Source organism: Mustela erminea, chromosome 20 (genome assembly GCF_009829155.1).
Source record: "Mustela erminea isolate mMusErm1 chromosome 20, mMusErm1.Pri, whole genome shotgun sequence".
In the NCBI taxonomy this organism is placed as follows: domain Eukaryota; kingdom Metazoa; phylum Chordata; class Mammalia; order Carnivora; family Mustelidae; genus Mustela; species Mustela erminea.
The window spans coordinates 8,550,937-8,567,127 of record NC_045633.1 but is presented as its reverse complement, the minus strand read 5'-3'; the positions used below and the strand labels follow the sequence as shown (position 1 = coordinate 8,567,127).

The 16,191-nt window shown below is 44.4% G+C and overlaps 3 protein-coding genes across 3 annotated transcripts in view; all 3 read left to right on the top strand.

Moving 5' to 3' along the window:
* The window catches only part of ACSM1 (acyl-CoA synthetase medium chain family member 1), a 54,882-nt gene extending 52,130 nt beyond the window's left edge, over positions 1 to 2,752 (top strand). Inside the window, exons 13-14 of the mRNA XM_032327483.1 lie at positions 831 to 950; positions 2,413 to 2,752. Of these exons, the coding sequence (XP_032183374.1) occupies positions 831 to 950; positions 2,413 to 2,499 (207 nt within the window). The 3' untranslated portion in view covers positions 2,500 to 2,752. The remainder of the gene's footprint in view (positions 1 to 830; positions 951 to 2,412) is intronic.
* A 95-nt stretch (positions 2,753 to 2,847) lies between these two features.
* Positions 2,848 to 11,423, top strand: LOC116581445 (transport and Golgi organization protein 1 homolog; the record flags this gene model as incomplete). Its single annotated transcript, XM_032328623.1, has 7 exons — positions 2,848 to 3,186; positions 3,559 to 3,610; positions 5,066 to 5,198; positions 8,108 to 8,239; positions 10,195 to 10,216; positions 10,985 to 11,073; positions 11,304 to 11,423. Coding segments are annotated over exons 2-7 (546 nt in total), but the record flags the coding sequence as incomplete, so codon positions are not given.
* Positions 11,424 to 11,850: 427 nt separating this feature from the next.
* LOC116581444 (melanoma inhibitory activity protein 2-like) overlaps positions 11,851 to 16,191 on the top strand; it is a 272,791-nt gene continuing 268,450 nt past the window's right edge. The window contains exons 1-7 of the mRNA XM_032328622.1: positions 11,851 to 11,885; positions 12,275 to 12,375; positions 13,859 to 13,903; positions 14,909 to 15,011; positions 15,657 to 15,714; positions 15,823 to 15,858; positions 15,938 to 16,005. Coding sequence (XP_032184513.1) covers positions 11,851 to 11,885; positions 12,275 to 12,375; positions 13,859 to 13,903; positions 14,909 to 15,011; positions 15,657 to 15,714; positions 15,823 to 15,858; positions 15,938 to 16,005 — 446 coding nt within the window. The remainder of the gene's footprint in view (positions 11,886 to 12,274; positions 12,376 to 13,858; positions 13,904 to 14,908; positions 15,012 to 15,656; positions 15,715 to 15,822; positions 15,859 to 15,937; positions 16,006 to 16,191) is intronic.

Sequence of the window (16,191 nt, the reverse complement as noted above, 5' to 3'; positions counted from 1 at the left end):
CTCTTTTACAGAGACAGAAACAAGCATAAGGAGATTAAATAAGCTGCCTGGTCACAAAGCTCTAAAGTGGTGGAGCCAGAATGGGAACCTGAGCAGCCTACTCCAGAGCACGCATTCATTGATTCACTGTGTGCTGAGCGCCTATTGTGTACAAGGCCCTGTGCCCTGTAGTAGCGACATAAATAATATCAACAGAGTTCATCACCACCATTTATTTAATGCCCACAGAACTCTATCTACAGTAATAGTGAAAATGGTGATGATAGGCGTACCTGGATGGCTCCGTCAGTTAAGCATCTGCCTTTAACTCACATCATGATCTCAAGATGCTGGGATCGAGCCCCGAATCGGGCTCCCTGCTCCGTGGGGAGCCTGCTTCTCCCTTTCCCCCTGCCTCTGCCCAGGAGTTGTGCTCACTCTCTCTCGAATAAATAAATAAAATCTTTTTTAAAATAAATATAAACTTTATTTAGCATAATGTTTAGAAAAATAAGTTCAGTCTTTAAGAAAAAATGCTGATGATAATGATAGGAATAAAAATCAGTTTAAACTAGCTTCATGGTTTATATGACCGATCTTGATGAATCTTGGCATCCATAGCCTGAGGAATGAAGCTGTGCCTTCCCCACATCACAGAGAAGGACATGGGGGGTAAGAGAGGTGAAGTAATTTTCCAGGCAAAGAGTAGAAATTGGAAGTGTGGAAACTGTCCCTATTCTCTTCCAGAGGCTCAACTGTCAACTTGTTTTTCCATTAATAAACATTTACTTTTTAGACTATACATTTAGTTGCCACCCACCCTGAGCCTCCACTCTGGTTCTGCACTGCAGGTGGTGAAGGCGTTTATTGTCCTGACCCCAGAATTCCTTTCCTATGACCGGGATCAGCTCATCAAGGAGCTTCAGCAGCATGTGAAGTCAGTTACAGCCCCGTATAAGTATCCCAGGAAGGTGAGTAAGGACAAAGGGATAGGATCTGGTCCCCTCCAGTGGGCCCAGGGCTTTGCTGCCCCAAATCTCCTCAGGTGAGCCTTATGTAGCCCATGGAATGAGCATTTTTCTCTACCAAAGAAGCATTCAACTTAAGGGTTTGGGGGAGATCAGAGAAACCTGTATCCTGTCAGGTTTGTCACAAAACAAAAAGGCTGACAAGTCAACCCACAGAAGAAAAATCAGACAAGAGCCTAGAAATATCCAAGAAGGTTATTTGTAATTTTTCACAATTTGAAAAAGACATTCAAGTTAACATTGCCACACTTTTAAAAAACATCATTTGTGGTAAGAAATGTATTCTAAATTGAAGCCCAATACATATATAGATACACAACAAACCAAAGTTAGCAAAATAGTATTTATTGTAGCATAAAATACATTCTGAGAGTTTTTACTCTGTTTTGTTTTCAGTGCAATGTGCAAACTATGAAAATGTCCAACAATAGAGAAATGATTAAATTATTCTTGGTATTTAATGCTGTCCTGTAATTTAAAAAGATGACACAGATTTTTTATTTGTAATATAAAACATCACAAAAATATCTTAAGAGAAAAAAGCAGGCTGTGAATAAATACCCATGTTATCTGACTTGTTGAAAAACGTTTGAAAGGACACCTGGGCCAAAAATTTAACATGTCCTTCTTTTGTACTAATATGTTGCTGTGTTTTCTGGATGTTTACCTTCCAAACATAAAGGTAGACAGGTAATATTTATTGAACTCTTAACGTGTGTGCCAGGCTCTGGACTCAAACTTTATATGTATTATTATTTCATTTAATTCCCCCAAACCTGAGATGGTATAACCATCCACCTTATAGAGTGGAGATGGAGGCTCACAGACTCGCAGTAAATTGCCTGAGGTTGGAGTGAAGAAATGGGCAGAGCTGGAAGTCACACCCATGTGTCTCAGACAACAGAGTTCATGCTTCACTTGTAAGGCTGTGTTGCCTCATAGAGAGGAGACAGAGGAGGATGCATGCCAGTTAGGAAGGGGCAGATGTCACTGTGAGTAACCCAAAGCCATGCGTCTTAGCGGCTTCTACTAGGGAAGTATGTTTCTAGCACTTGCCACATGTCCACATGGTCTTCGTGGGACCAGGATAAAAGAGTGCCCACCATAGGGAACTGCCAGGTGCTATATGAGATGGACGGAGGGGGAGCCAGACTCAGTCCCAGGTGTTCTGTTCGAGGCAGCATGTCTCACTCCCTGCACATCTCACTGGTCGGAGCTCATTACAGGCCTACATCCAACTTCCTGAGTCAGAGGACAGCCTGACATTCTTGGTGGAGCCTCTTGGGGTCACAACATGGTGCCAGTCCATCTGGGGGACTATGCAGGGTCAGAGGAGGGGCGTGGGATATTGGTAGGAAATGACAGCAGGACTAACTCAGGGTGGGTTTGCTTTATCCCTGACCAGGTGGAATTTGTCTCAGAGCTGCCCAAAACCATCAATGGCAAGATTAAAAGAAGTGAACTTCGGAAAAAGGAGTATGGTCAGATGTAATCAGCAAAACCCTCAGAAACCACTGAGCCATCTTCACCAAATCCCTGGTGCCTCAGTTTCCCCACTGTGGGGAGGATAAGGAAGGGAGTGATTGAGATTGATTTGTAAGAGCATCAGGGGTGCCCACATTCCAGCATTTTTGCTCTTTTATATTAGTTTCAGTCTCTTGTTTCCAAGTCCACCAGTGAGCACTCAGAATGTGGCCAGGGTAATAAACTGACATTAGCATCCAAGGGGGACTTGTGTTGTGCTTTTACTTGGTAAATGAACTGGTGCTAAATTCTGTCCCTTCAGGATTCTCCCCAGACCCCATCAGAGAGGACTCTAGGGCCAGATTCTCCCTCCTTGTTCCAGGGACCTGGGTGACTCCTTCTGTCTGTTCAACAGCCAGGACACAGAGGACTGGGGAGGGACCCTTCCTTGGCATCAGGTGTCCACCTCTGCCTGGCTTTCCCACGCCCTGCTGGAGGGTGAGGTCAGGGTCAGAGGTAGTGAGGTGGCTGGGGAAGGAGGAAGAGGCTGAGGGCAGCCCAGCCTGGTGATTCCACTTACCTGCCAGACCATTCTTCCCAGCTCCATCCAGCATCCTATTGATCTGCTGCTGCTGTTGCTGCTGCTGCTTCCAGACCCCCGCCAGCTCCAGCAGAGGTGTGGGAGGGATCTGCCCTGTGGGCACCCAGGAATCCTGTAAGATGCCTCCAGCTCTCTCCACAGTTGCCCAAACCCCAATCTTCCAAGGAGCCCCAGAGCTCTGTTCCCCAGCCCTGTAGGATCCCTCACTCACTCACCTTTCCCAGGGTCAAGGAATCTCTCAGTCTCGCCAGGGGCCCAGGGCTCTCCCCACAGTTCATGGGGTCCTCCTGCCATCTGGAGCCCGAGAAGTGATGTGGGCAAAGGGCAGGGCATATCACAGGCTTGAAACAGGAGGGACCTGTGGTAGTCACCTGGGCTGCCTTTAATAACTGAGATGTGAGGCACTGGATCTGGGAAGACTCTTGGCCCATCTGTATGTGCTCAACATGTGGCTTCCTCTCATCTTTTGCACAGTTATGGACACAGGCATGGACACTCCCCATTCACTGAAGGAAAATAGCTCAGGGTCACACACCTGGTAAGCAGGACGGTAATCAAACTCTAGATTCCTGGTTTGTCTCCAGGGACTACAAAGGGTTTTGTCGATGGGAGGCTGACACTGGCTTTGGGGACACATCCTCAACTCCATGACTGATCTCACCTGTTCGAGGCCCCCAAACTCTGTTCCCTGCTTCTTCTTTCCCTGCTCCCGGTTCCAGTTCTAGTCAAGGTGACTCAGGCCATCGTTCATGGAATCCCCTGGTCCGCCTTATAGGCTGGGCCTCTCTTCTGTTCACTTTTGGGCTAGTCTGATGCACCCCTTCCATAGCTGCTCTCTCCTTCTACAACAAGGACAGCCCAACTCTGGGGCTCTTGAGGTGGACAGCAGCATCTAAACAGAATTTAACGCTATTGTTTTGTTATACTTGTTGGCTTGTTTTTTATGGTTTCTTCATCTTTATGTTAAAGATGTTCTCCTAAGTGAGGGTGGTTGGAGTGGAGGCAGGGTGGGAGGGATGGATTGTCTTGGGATGGACATTGGGTGGGGGGTATGTGCTATGGTGAGTGCTTGAATTGTGTAAGGCTGATGAATCACAGACCTCTATCCCTGAAACAAAAAATATATTATATGTTAATAAGAGAAAAAAGCTATTGTTTTATTTTAGCAGTGCTAGAATGGTTCCTGTTTTAAAGAAATTTACATAATAAAGTGGTGGTGTGTAGAGCACTGATTTTCAGCTGCCTTGGGCCTTAAGGAGTTGAGGAAACATTGTGTGAGTCCTAGGGAGACACTGTTTAAGAAGTTCAGCTCAGGACAGGGCCCAGGAGAGAGGATAACATGGGGTTTGTCTAGTCTCCTGGGTCCCTGGCGCTGCCCACATGCTTGGCTGTCCCCACCCAGCACATCTGGAGCTCCCAACTCTCTGGGTGTTGTCCTGCATCCCCCAGGGGAGAAGCTGGTGAAAGTCTTCTCTTAAAATGCTCTCATTCCTGGAGGTCCCAGGAGATGACATGAGAGTCCGATTGGATTGTTTCCCTCTGAGCTTCATCATATAAAGCTGAAGCTAGTGGGTAGGAGGGTCACAAAAGAGAAGTGACAGATCTACTTTGTTCAAATGTCTCAGCCAATTAGGGATGATTTTGAGACCATACAGTCTTCTCACACTAATACCGGAGGATATTCCAGCCCAGAAGACATATTTGATTACAACTGTGTCATGCTCATATCATTCACTTCCAATGTTGCTCTTTTTCTTTTCTTTTTCTTTACTTCTGTTTCATTGATAGAGGTACTTCTCAATTTCTAAACATACGTAAATTTCTAGTTAGCTTTAATCAGTGATTTCTAGCACGTTATGTTACCACAAAATGCTCTGTTGTCTGTGATTTCATGCGTCTGAAAAAAAATTGAAATTTCCCTTATGGCCAAAGCAAATCAGGAGAATTTTTGTAACGGTCTCCTATGTGCCCCAAATCTGTGTGTCCTCCACAGTGGATATGGATATGGACAGATGTATGGAGACAGCTGTGGGATTCAGATGGTTTGCCATCAAGATCGTTATCTTGTGGATGTTCTGTCTGCATTGAGTTGCTGGGAGAGGGCTGGAACCTCCTACTCTGGTTGTGTATTTGATTGTTGTTGCAGTTTGGTCCTCCTTTGCTTTCTCTGTTGTTCAGCCAGAGGCTCTCAGACGGGAGTTTGGAAAGGGAGAGCGCACCCAGAAGAGGGAACAGGGACCTGGAATGGAGGGAGCAAACAAGGAGAGCCAAAGTTCCAGAGAGGACCTGTCGTTGGGATGGCACGTGGTGGGGTATCAGGTGGGAAGGGGCTTTGTACCAATGAGGTCACCTGTGGCATCCATGTTGAGCTACTAGGGGCAAAGGCAGCTGGTTGGTGGAGAAATTAGAAAGGTTCTAGGTTGCTAAGGAAACGTTCAAACCTGGGAAGGCTTGGTGGAAGCAACCACACCAACTGCTCCTGAGAGTTCACTTTACTGCTAATGTGTCTTGCTGACCTTGTACTTTACTAACCTGCTGACCTCCTAACCTTTCTGAACCATGCTCCTTCCCTTCAAGTACTTATTCTCACTCTGACACTGTCCCTGACTCCTTCTCCTGACCAACACTTCCCCCATCCTACCCTCTATTTCCTCCCTATTTCCATCCCAAATTACCACCCTGTCCCCTCCCCAACCCCCCCAACCCCCCTACCCTTCCCTCTCCTGCCCCCCCAACCATCTCCACCTCCTCCCTGGGGCCACAGTGCCCCTTAAAAGGACGAGGACATGATGCTGCAAAGGCTTCTCTTCTGGTTCCTCCTGCTCCCATGTCCCAGTTCCTCAAACCCAAATGTGAGTAAACAGGACACTTCAGTGGTGTCTTCCTCCTAATTTTTTTTTTTGGATATTATTTATTTGAGCAATGGAGAAAAGGGTCACAGGTGTAGGGGGAAGAGCAGAGAGGGTGGGAAAGAGAGAATCCCAAACCAGCTGTGCAGTGAGCCCAGAGCCCAAAGAGGGGCTCTACCTCAGGACCATGAGATCATGATTTGATCCAAACCAAGACTTGGTCACTTAACTGACTGAACTACTTGGGTGCCCATGAAAAAATAAAACCTGTACTCCCAGGAGAGAGAGAGTCAGACAACAGTTAGGGAACACCCCTGGAAATAAGTAGACTTCTTTAGATCTGCTTGTACCAGATTATGAAAGAGGGTTCTGGAAGTGTGAGTAGTCAGGAAGGACCCTTGTATTGAGTCAGACTCATCCCACACGATGACCTCTAGTCAAAATAGACTTCATTCTGTTTCATTTGAGTCTTCAGAAGAGGGAATTTCTTGGTCGTCTGGATTGGAATTATTCCTCTCTACCTAGGCTGTATCTCATGGATCAGTTCACCTTTCTCATTCTACCCCATCTCTGAACTCTTGCCTAAACAAACTGGTCATGCGTTTCCCACCTCCACCTGCTCATTGCCACTATCGGAGAACCAAGTGTTTTTGGCCCCACTGGCTGTTATCTAGTTAAGAGTCAGCTACTCGTATCAGCATCCAGACAGCTGCCAGATGTCCTGAGTGCCCACGACTGGGCGTGTTTGATATTTATGACAAGGTGGCCTCTATCTTTTGTACATTTGATACCCGTGATCAACCATTGTGCTGACAGCTACCGCTCTCTTTCAGACAGTGGCTATTCGAAGACAGTGTACTTTTCCCGCTAGCACACATTTTCCTGACCTCAGCTGTGAGGGATGAAGAGGAAAATGTTATAGATTTCAGGAGCTCCTTTCTAGAGAGGTGTGTTTGCACAAAATTCAACCCTGATGTGAATTAGTATGGATTGCATTGTGTCTTTTCCTGAAATACTTCTAAATGTAGTTTTTGTTAAATGATGTATTCCTTACTTTGGTGTTCATATCCAGGAATTCTGTATTCTTTTAGAATTCCTGGGCACCTGGGTGGTTCAAGCAGTTAAGTGTTTGCCTTAGGCTTGGGCCATGATCCTAGGGTCCTGGGATTGAGCCCTGGTTGGGCTTCCTGCTCTGCTGGCAATCTGCTGCTCAGTCTCCCTCTGCCCTTCCCCCTCTCTCTTTCAAATAAATAAATACATTCTTTAATATTTTCTCTCATTAAAAAGTTAAATTTTATAGATGTCATTGCCTGATTTAATTACAATACTAAGAAATAGGAACAGCTTTTTAGAGATACAAAACTTCATGGATATCCTTAGGGCGTACATGATCACCTGTTATGCAAATCCTTATGTACTTCAGAAATCTGACATCTTGGACTGTGATTCAGAAGCAAAGTGAGCGTTGAAAGAAAATATTAATGTTTTCAGAAACTAAGCCATAACTCTAATTTATTTTTATGGGAAAGTAATTACATATCATATTAATGAGCAGCCTCCCGTCTCTCTCACTTATGTCCTAATCTATAAACATCTGTCCATATAACATGTTCATTTGTATCTCTAGTACATTATATTCATGCTTTCTCTCATTCTTCCAAAATTTGGGGTTTAGTTTTGGAAATGTTCCAAAGAAGTTTATCCAGCTCCTTCATGGATGTACAAAAGAAGTCACTGACTTCTTACCTACTCTAAGTTTACATTGACTTGTGTATTTTATGTTGGCTTATAAATTCTCAAGTTCTGTTAGCTATAGAAAAAAAATTTGCAATCTGCTTGTAGGTAAAGTAAAATCTCTTAAGATCTATTAGGTTTTGCCTACAGCTTCAGTGTGTTATAATATATATGTGATCACATCTTTTCAAACAATACTGTTTGTTGATATTGGACAGAGGTAAGCAACAAGGAGACCATCACCATGGTAAGATGATAAACACACGTATCACTCCCCAAAGTTTGCCCCAGCTCCTTGGTCATCCCTCTGTGCTCCTTCTCCTCCAGGAGGTGGTAGTTGAGAGGTATGCTTGCCTCCTGGAGGCCGGTTGAGGGTTTGTAAAGTTGATTCTATGTGACAGATACACAGTAAATGTCTTTGAGATTCCTCATTGTCTCAAATGATATTTCAGCTTGTCCTTTCCTTGCCTGACCATTTCTGTGTTGGCCCTGATGTGATTGAAGTTCTGTGGAAGCTTCTCATTTTAACTGCCTCCTTGGGAACCTGTGCCTTTCTCATTTACCTCTGGAGAACCATCCTCGCTGTAAGTATACTAATGTACCTTCTATACTTTCATTCATAAATAAGCAGAAAATTTTATAGTCACTTGACATTTTTACGTCCATTCAGTACTACAGATTTCCCTCTAATATGTCAATTTTGATGCTCACCTAGATTGATGTAGTTTTAAATTTCTATTGAAGTGCCTTCTTGATCCATGCTTTTTTTTTTTTTTAAGTTCAAGCACAATTGGCAAACTGTAATGTGAGTTTCAGGTGTACAATATGACTCAGCAATTCTGTACATTTCTCAGTGCTCGCCACAAGAAGTGGACTCTTCTTCCCCTTCACCTCTTTCCCCCATCCCTCCATCCACCTACTCTCCCACCCTTGTCTTCTTTAGAAGTGTGCTGTTGAATATGCATTTTTTGGCCGTTATCCAGGTATCCTTCTGTTCTCTATCTCTAGTTTGAGTCATCTGTGGTCTGAGAACATACTTCCTGTGGTTTCGATTCCTTTGGTGGTTCAGATATGTTGTGTGGCCCCAAATATGGCCTCTTCTTATTTTTTAAATTTCTTTTCAGCATAACAGTATTCATTGTTTTTGGACCATACCCAGTACTCCATGTAATCCATGCCCTCTCTAATACCCACCACCTGGTTCCCCTAGCCTCCCACTCCCTGCCCCTTCAAAACCCTCAGATTGTTTTTCAGAGTCCATAGTCTCTCATGGTTCACCTCCCCTTCCAATTTCCCTCAACTCCCTTCTCCTCTCCATCTCCCCTTGTCCTCCATGCTATTTGTTATGCTCCACAAATAAGTGAAACCATATGATAATTGACTCTCTCTGCTTGACTTATTTCACTCAGGAAAGCCAAACAGCAATTAGCTGGAGTAGAAGTCAAGACCAGCTCTTCCAAGGGACTCATGGATGCCCCTCCAGGTTTCCCCCATGGTGCCGACCAAGCTTCCCTGTTTTATACAGATCACCTTATACCTTCCTTCCAACACAGCATATGCTCCAATCTGAAGGTTCTCCCAGACCATTCTGTTGGCCACAAAATAGTCCCTTTGGGGTGCTACCAAGACCCTAACATCTACTTCCTTTTTCCCATTATGGAATCTCAAATTCTTCCGACAAGTTTCACTGCTAGTTCTCTTGGTTCTTCATCTCCACAAAGAACTTAATGAGTGAAGCCAGACACAAAAGGTCACACATACTGTAATGATTCATGACGATTCCCCTCTGAGAGATTTGAGATCCACGCAACATGGATGCATCCCAGAAACATGCCCCATGAAAGACAAAAAGGACACTCAAGCACCCTTAGGATAGAATTGAGTGGAAAGAGGCACTCAACAAACTGATAGTTATGGGAATGTTTTGTGTTGTAATTAGGATGGTAGGAACCTGCACTAAATTCATCTGAAGACACAGAACAGCAGTACTCTATAACATACACACAAAAAGCAACCATGGGGCAGGCTGAAGGATCAGCCAAGGTGGTAATCATTTTTTGATCTATAAATGTATCAAATCAATGCACTTTACACCTTATACTTGTATCTCAGTAAAGCTGGGGACAATGATTAAATTCTATCTCAATAAATATATACAATGAAAAAAAAACTAATGACAAACTGTATGTTACTAACATAAAAAAGGCTAGGGAAATGGTGAAATAATGAATATTTTGTAAATGTCTGCATGATCCCTTGTCAACATTGAATAGGTTGAACATTAATTGAATAGAATTTGAATAGATTTGGGGGTCAAAAAGAAGTCATACACACTTGTGCTCTTTATCAGAAATGGATTGTGAATCATGATGACTTAATCAGGAAATTCTAATTTTGTCTTTTTTTAATCCTGTGAATTAATTGTTAAGCAAATGTTTATTGTAATATCTTTAGACTACAATTTCGGTATTTATGTGTACTATAGATTTTTACTCATATGTTTTGACATCCAGCTTACCCTTGTTCCTTCCTCTCTTAGGTAAAGCCTCGACAATATGAAGGTAAGATATTCGGCTTCAGTTTTTTTTGCCAAAAATTCTCGGTATGGGTGTATGATGTGGGTATAATCTGACAAGGAATAACTATGGTGACTTCTGATGTCTCACTGACTTGTTAAGTCTTGAAAATGGTTCTCTTCCTCATGTGGAGTCTGAGTGACAATGTGGAGGGAGTTGCCCTAAGAGACCAGGAGAAGGAAGACCTTGTGGGACTAGGGAGAATACAAGGTGTAATTTTGCAAAGAGATGTTTAGGAGGCAAGTGATGATCACAGCCTGAGGTCTGGAGGGAGTACTTTGCCATGAGCTGGCTCTTGGTGAAATGTCAAGAGGAGAAAGCTCTCTGAGTCTAGCAAACAGGCTACACTTAAAGAAGGCAGATATTGCCATGCAGAGCACGTGTCACGGGAGAGGATCAAACCATGGTTTTGAGTCTGAAGTGGCGGGAGCCTTTCCTGCCAAGGGAAAATGAATGGAATCGAATGTGTGCCAGTGGGGATAATGGATAGTGTCTGGGGCGCATGGGTTGTGGTGATTCTGTGGTGCTGGCTGTTGGAAGGCCTGGGTGGCCGTCAGGCGCTTTGGAAACTGTTGAATGCCATTGTTCATCACTGTGAGTTCTTGCTTTCTTCAGGCACAGTGGGAATGCTAACAAGTTACTGACACCCACGTGTCAGAGAATGTGTCCCTGGTAGGATTATTCAATCCCCCTGGGATTATTCAATGTCGCTGGTTTTGCTAATTATCTTAAAATTCTTTTTTCTCCTTTCAGTTACTTTAGACCAAATAAAGAGGAATATTGTTGAGCTGAAAAAGGAAAACAAATATCTTGACACAAACATAGCCAGTTGGGAGGAGAAGGTATGTGTGCCCTTTCAAATATTTTTTGTGATTTCATTTTGGTTCCTTCCTCCTCGGCTAGTTCATTCTATTGATCTATTTCATGCGATCCAGAGTGGTCCTTGAGGAAGAGAAGCTTCACAAATGTAGAGCACTGCCTCTCTTTGAGAAAGGAGTTACACATTGTTAGATAGGATTCTCTAACATGATGCTATTTTGGGATTCTGATTCCCTTTTCCTGTGCTTTACAGATCAGGGAAGCAAAGAAAGAAGCTCAAAGGAAGAGAGAACATAAGGTTTCCCTTGCGGAAATAAATGAATGCAATGTAAGAATCCTTTCTTTGCCCAAATTGTGTTCTAACAATGGAAATAAAAATAATTACTCTTATTATTTCTAAGATTGATTGATTTGAGAGAAGGAAAGAGTGAGAGGAGGGGGCCTGAAGGAGAGAGAGAGAGAATCCCAAGCAGACACCGTGTTCAGTGTGTAGCCTGATGCAGGGATCAATCCCATGACCCTGAGATCAGGACTTGAGGCCAGTGAAAGCAGGAGTCAGACACTCCACAGACTGGGCCACAGAGGTGCCACCCAAGCCCCAAGGAATGAATCCTTGTGACTCATTCAATACATATATATATTTCCATATATTTTCTTGAAGGAGAACACAAAAAAAGTGGAAGTCATCAATGAAAATTTGAAGGACACCCTTCGTCTTAAACAGGCTCTCTCAGAGGTTGTGAGAGCCAGAGATATCCAGACCGTGGATGTGGTAAGAGGTCGATGTTCGTTGTCCTAGAATGCTGCTCGGGAGTCTTTTGGCTCAGTGTGGGAGGTGAGTGCAGTGTACCCGTGAGCTGTTTACACAGTAGAGAGTGGGCGTCTGGGCACTGCAGCTTATACTGAACAGTGAGCTGCAATTTCACTTAGGACCACCATGATGAGGTTTGCCACTTCAAGGTCTAGGAAGTATGGTTTATTTCACAGTTGGGTAATCTTCACATCATTCAGCGCTGCCCTCCATGTTATGTAGAAAATCCCACAAAATATGTGAGCGATGAAGGGCGACAGCAAGTCCAATTATATAGTAGAAGAGTTTTTTATATGTTCCACTGAGAAAGCCATTTGTGCTTTTTTTGAAATGAACCAGTTTCCTTACTTTCTCCTTATTCTATTTATGCCTCAAGGGCTTTCTTTATTGCCTCTATGATGCTGTCCTGCTAGGTGCCCTCATAGGTCTTTTCTTAAATCTGTCTTAAAGGTCCAAGATGAATTGGATGACGACGAGCTGAGAGCCTTGACATGCAAAAACCAGGAATTGAAAGGTATGTTTTTTGGGGGGAGGAAATCTCCATAGGGTGGCAATGAGTTTGCATCGGGCAGGGAAAGAATCCCTTCCTGCCTTCATGATCTTGCCCTTCTCATTCCCCATCAAAACCAAGTTCTCAGGTCATGGCACAAACACACAAAAGGAAACTCATCCTTTACAGAAAGCGAAAAGTTCCTGGAAGACCGGTATAATGCCCTGAGTTCTCAGAAAACAGCTAAAGAAGCAGAATTGAACCTGCTAAGGAAGAAAGTGAATATGGTAGTGGAGTTCACTGAACAACAAAAACGGACTGCAGAAGAGTAAGCTCTTGCTGTGCTGTCCTAAATACGGTTGTATAAATTTATGTGGCGTCAAGTCTAGATAACTGTATTTGGAACTTCTGGAATTGGATCTTAGAGTACTTTTACCAAATGCATTTTGTAGAATTGTGCCTGCCCTTCTATTTTGATATGTGTAACCTGCATTTTCCTTTCTGTTCTAAGGACTTGCCACACGTTGCTGTGTGATTCACTGAGGTAGAAGGGGGCAGGTAGCATCATTAATCACTTGGATACCTGGATCCCCTCTGGGTCAGTCTACACTGTCCTTTCAGGTTCACTCTCCTCACGTGATCTTACCACTCCTGCATTAGGTCCAATTCTTGTTCAGCATGAGACTTGGGTTCAGAATGTGGAGAGAAAAATGGAATTCTCTTCCTGCAGAAATCAGGAAAGTTTCTTTGTGGAAAGTGGGCTGGGGCTCCAGCAATACTGGGTCCCTTCATCTTGTGTACAACTGAGATCATTCGGTGCAGCCCAGTCGCTAAGAAGGTCAGGGTATTTCCTGTCCACGTGATTTACTTTTTCTTTTTAGAAAGGACTGTACATTTACCTATTTGACAGAGAGAGACACCGCGAGAGAGAGAACACAAGCAGGGGGAGTGCGAGAGGGAGAAGCAGGCTTCCCGCCGAACAGGGAGTCCAGTGTGGGGCTCTATTGCAGGATCCTGGGATCATGACCTGAACCAAATACTTTTAAGCAGATAATGACTGAGACATCCTGGTGCCCCTCCACATGATTTTCTAGGTGTATGTCTCTTGGATCCCAACCAAAGCCTGCAGTTTCACTAAGTCTCATCTTTGCTGGCTGGACGAGAGCTTCGCTTGTTGCATTCCAATCTGTCCCCAAAAGGTTTCTTGTTCATTTACTTTGTATTCATTGCCTGTTCTAGAATTCACTGATGTGTTCTGTAGAAACTGGCTCCCACTGCCAGGCTGGCTTTCTCCTAGGCTTCCTTCTTCTCCATCTGATTATCATGTTTCTTCATGTGCTCTTTAGAAATTGGGTGCATTCACTCACAACTTTTCTCTCTTGTCCAGTGTTTCCTTTTGTTTCTCAGGAGGAGATCAGGACGTTGGAGGCCCTCATTCCTGTTGAAAAGCAAAACTGTTCCCTGTCTTCCCTGGAAAACAGCTTTGTGTTATTTCTTCCCTCTCCAGGGATAGGGGCCGCTCTCTCTCACAGGCACCTGGGTTCTGTTCATTGTAAGTTCTTCTTGGGGCGGGTCTAGTGTCCTCACCACCTTTCTCTCTTCAACACCATATGCCTGAGCCAGACATTGACTGCGGGTCCAGAAGACATTTGCTGAAAGTTAACATTTGCTGAAGGATAGTTGAGAGGCCAGAAGCAGATGCTCATGTCCTTCTCTTTCTAGAGGTTTTGTCTCAGTTTCTACAGTCTTTCTGCACGTGATTCTTGACATGTGTCCTGTTGAAACCTTTGAATCAACACCATGAACAAGAGTCTGAGGCAGCCCAGCAAACCAACCTTGCTAACATCACCGTTTGCTGCCTTCACCATCCATGAACTTGGTCTTGTATTCGAGGTTGACTCAATGGAGTTGACAGTTTTCCATCTGAAGTCTGTTCCCTGGACAAAACACCCTGAGTATGTGACAGTTCACATGGATTATTTGAGGACCTATTTTTGGCAGTACGGTTGGCCTTTTCCTACACCAGGATCTTCCAAGAGGGGGCAGGGATTGTACTTCTCAAGCCTAGAGATGTGTGGGAGTGAGTTTCCATGCCAGTGAAGCCCTATTCTGGAAGATTCCTTTTGGGCTGTGTTGCCCAACCTTGGTCTGAGGATCAGGGCTCCCCATGGAGGTGTGAGACTAATGATGGGCCACTGCTTCATCCTAATGGGTGTGGCTGGTCAGGCTTGGGTTTTCACTTTGGACTGAAATGGGCCTTCACCGTCTCAACCCAAAGACCAACTCTGAGAGCGCACAGAGTGCAATGTTATTTGGTGACATGGTGAATGAATTGAAGTAGGGAAATATAAAGACAGTCCCTATTGGAGGGAACCTGGCAGCAGCCAGAGTTTGATTGTCGTTGAACCCTAAATGGGGCCTTCATTCATCTCCCTGTTGTCAGTGTATGCTTTTCGCGGGGACATTCCAACCTAGGCCATCAATTATGCTTGGGAGGGTAAATGGCAGAAATTCAGGACCTTGTCTCCTGGACAATGTACATAACTTTCCCACCTTAGGAATTTAGAAGAGACCATTAACGAACTGAATGCAACCAGGAATGAGCTGTCAGCTGCCGAAGATAATCTGAAGGTGACCAAAGAAGAAATGGAGAAGTATAGGTAAGTCCAGACACTACCTACTACTGGCTCCTGAAATCCCTGTTCCCTTTGGATTTTTCATCTTGTACATTATTAGTACTCAGGATATATACACAAAAATTCGGAGGATATATCCAGAGAGAATTAACAGACACAGAAAGATAAGGAACAAAACAATGACGTTACTAAACATGTTGTGATCCCCAGCGCTGGTGTGACTCTGTGGAAACTGGCTCCACACCAGTGTCCTTGGTGTCAGTTGTCCTAATCTTGAGGAGAGCAGTTTGTCTTAGGATGAATCTTACCTATAAACGTTGTAGTGCCATCTGATGGTGATGGTCTTTGCAACCCTGGGAACCATGGCGAGGATAGAAGTTCAAGGAGAATAGAACTTCATGACCAAAGACACTTGTCATGTGATAACTGAGGGAAGGATTGAAAATGGGTAAGGAAATTATTCAATTCTGAACCTGCAGGTGAGGGAAAACGGTTAAGAAAGGCTGTAACAATAGCTTTGATCCTACTGTCCAGTTATAGTCAGGTGAAAGTGGTTCCTGTGTCAGGACCCATTGTATGAGGGGACTGATAGAGGAGGTTGGTCACTTGGGCAGATGGAAAATCACACCCAATGTTGGGTTTTGTCTGATGAAAACACTTGTCCCTCAGACAAGTGGAAGACATGCAACATCAGCTTTCAGAGGCAGAGTTCACCTTCCAAGGCCAGGTAACCTGAGTTGTGCCCAACACACTGACCCCTTGGCGCCCCCTGCAGGTGACGGTAGTGGCCCTTAGAGCCCTGAACATGGACTTTTGGTGTGTTGGCTTTTTTCAGATTGCAGTTCAGGAGAGGAATGCTGTGGCTAACTGGGTAAGTGTTTTCCTTTTCCTCGTCTTCTCTTAGGGCACAGTCTGGCACATCCGATGATGGGTGTGTTTTTCTCCCCCAGATGAAAGCTCGGGATTGGGAGAGGAGGATAGTGCAGCAGAGCAGGGAGAACGCCTACCTGAAACACAGGTGTGAGAGTTTGACGTGCGTTTTTACGGTGTTTGGAGGGGTGACGGCTATCCGATTTAGTGCCTAGGAGAGGACGTGGTGTTGTAATTCTTAGAGATGTCCATTCTTTTTCTGTGTTCAAGCCTGCGCATGATGGAAGGGGAGATGTTGCCTGTGGGACCCACGCGGCGCGGACCGATGCCAGGA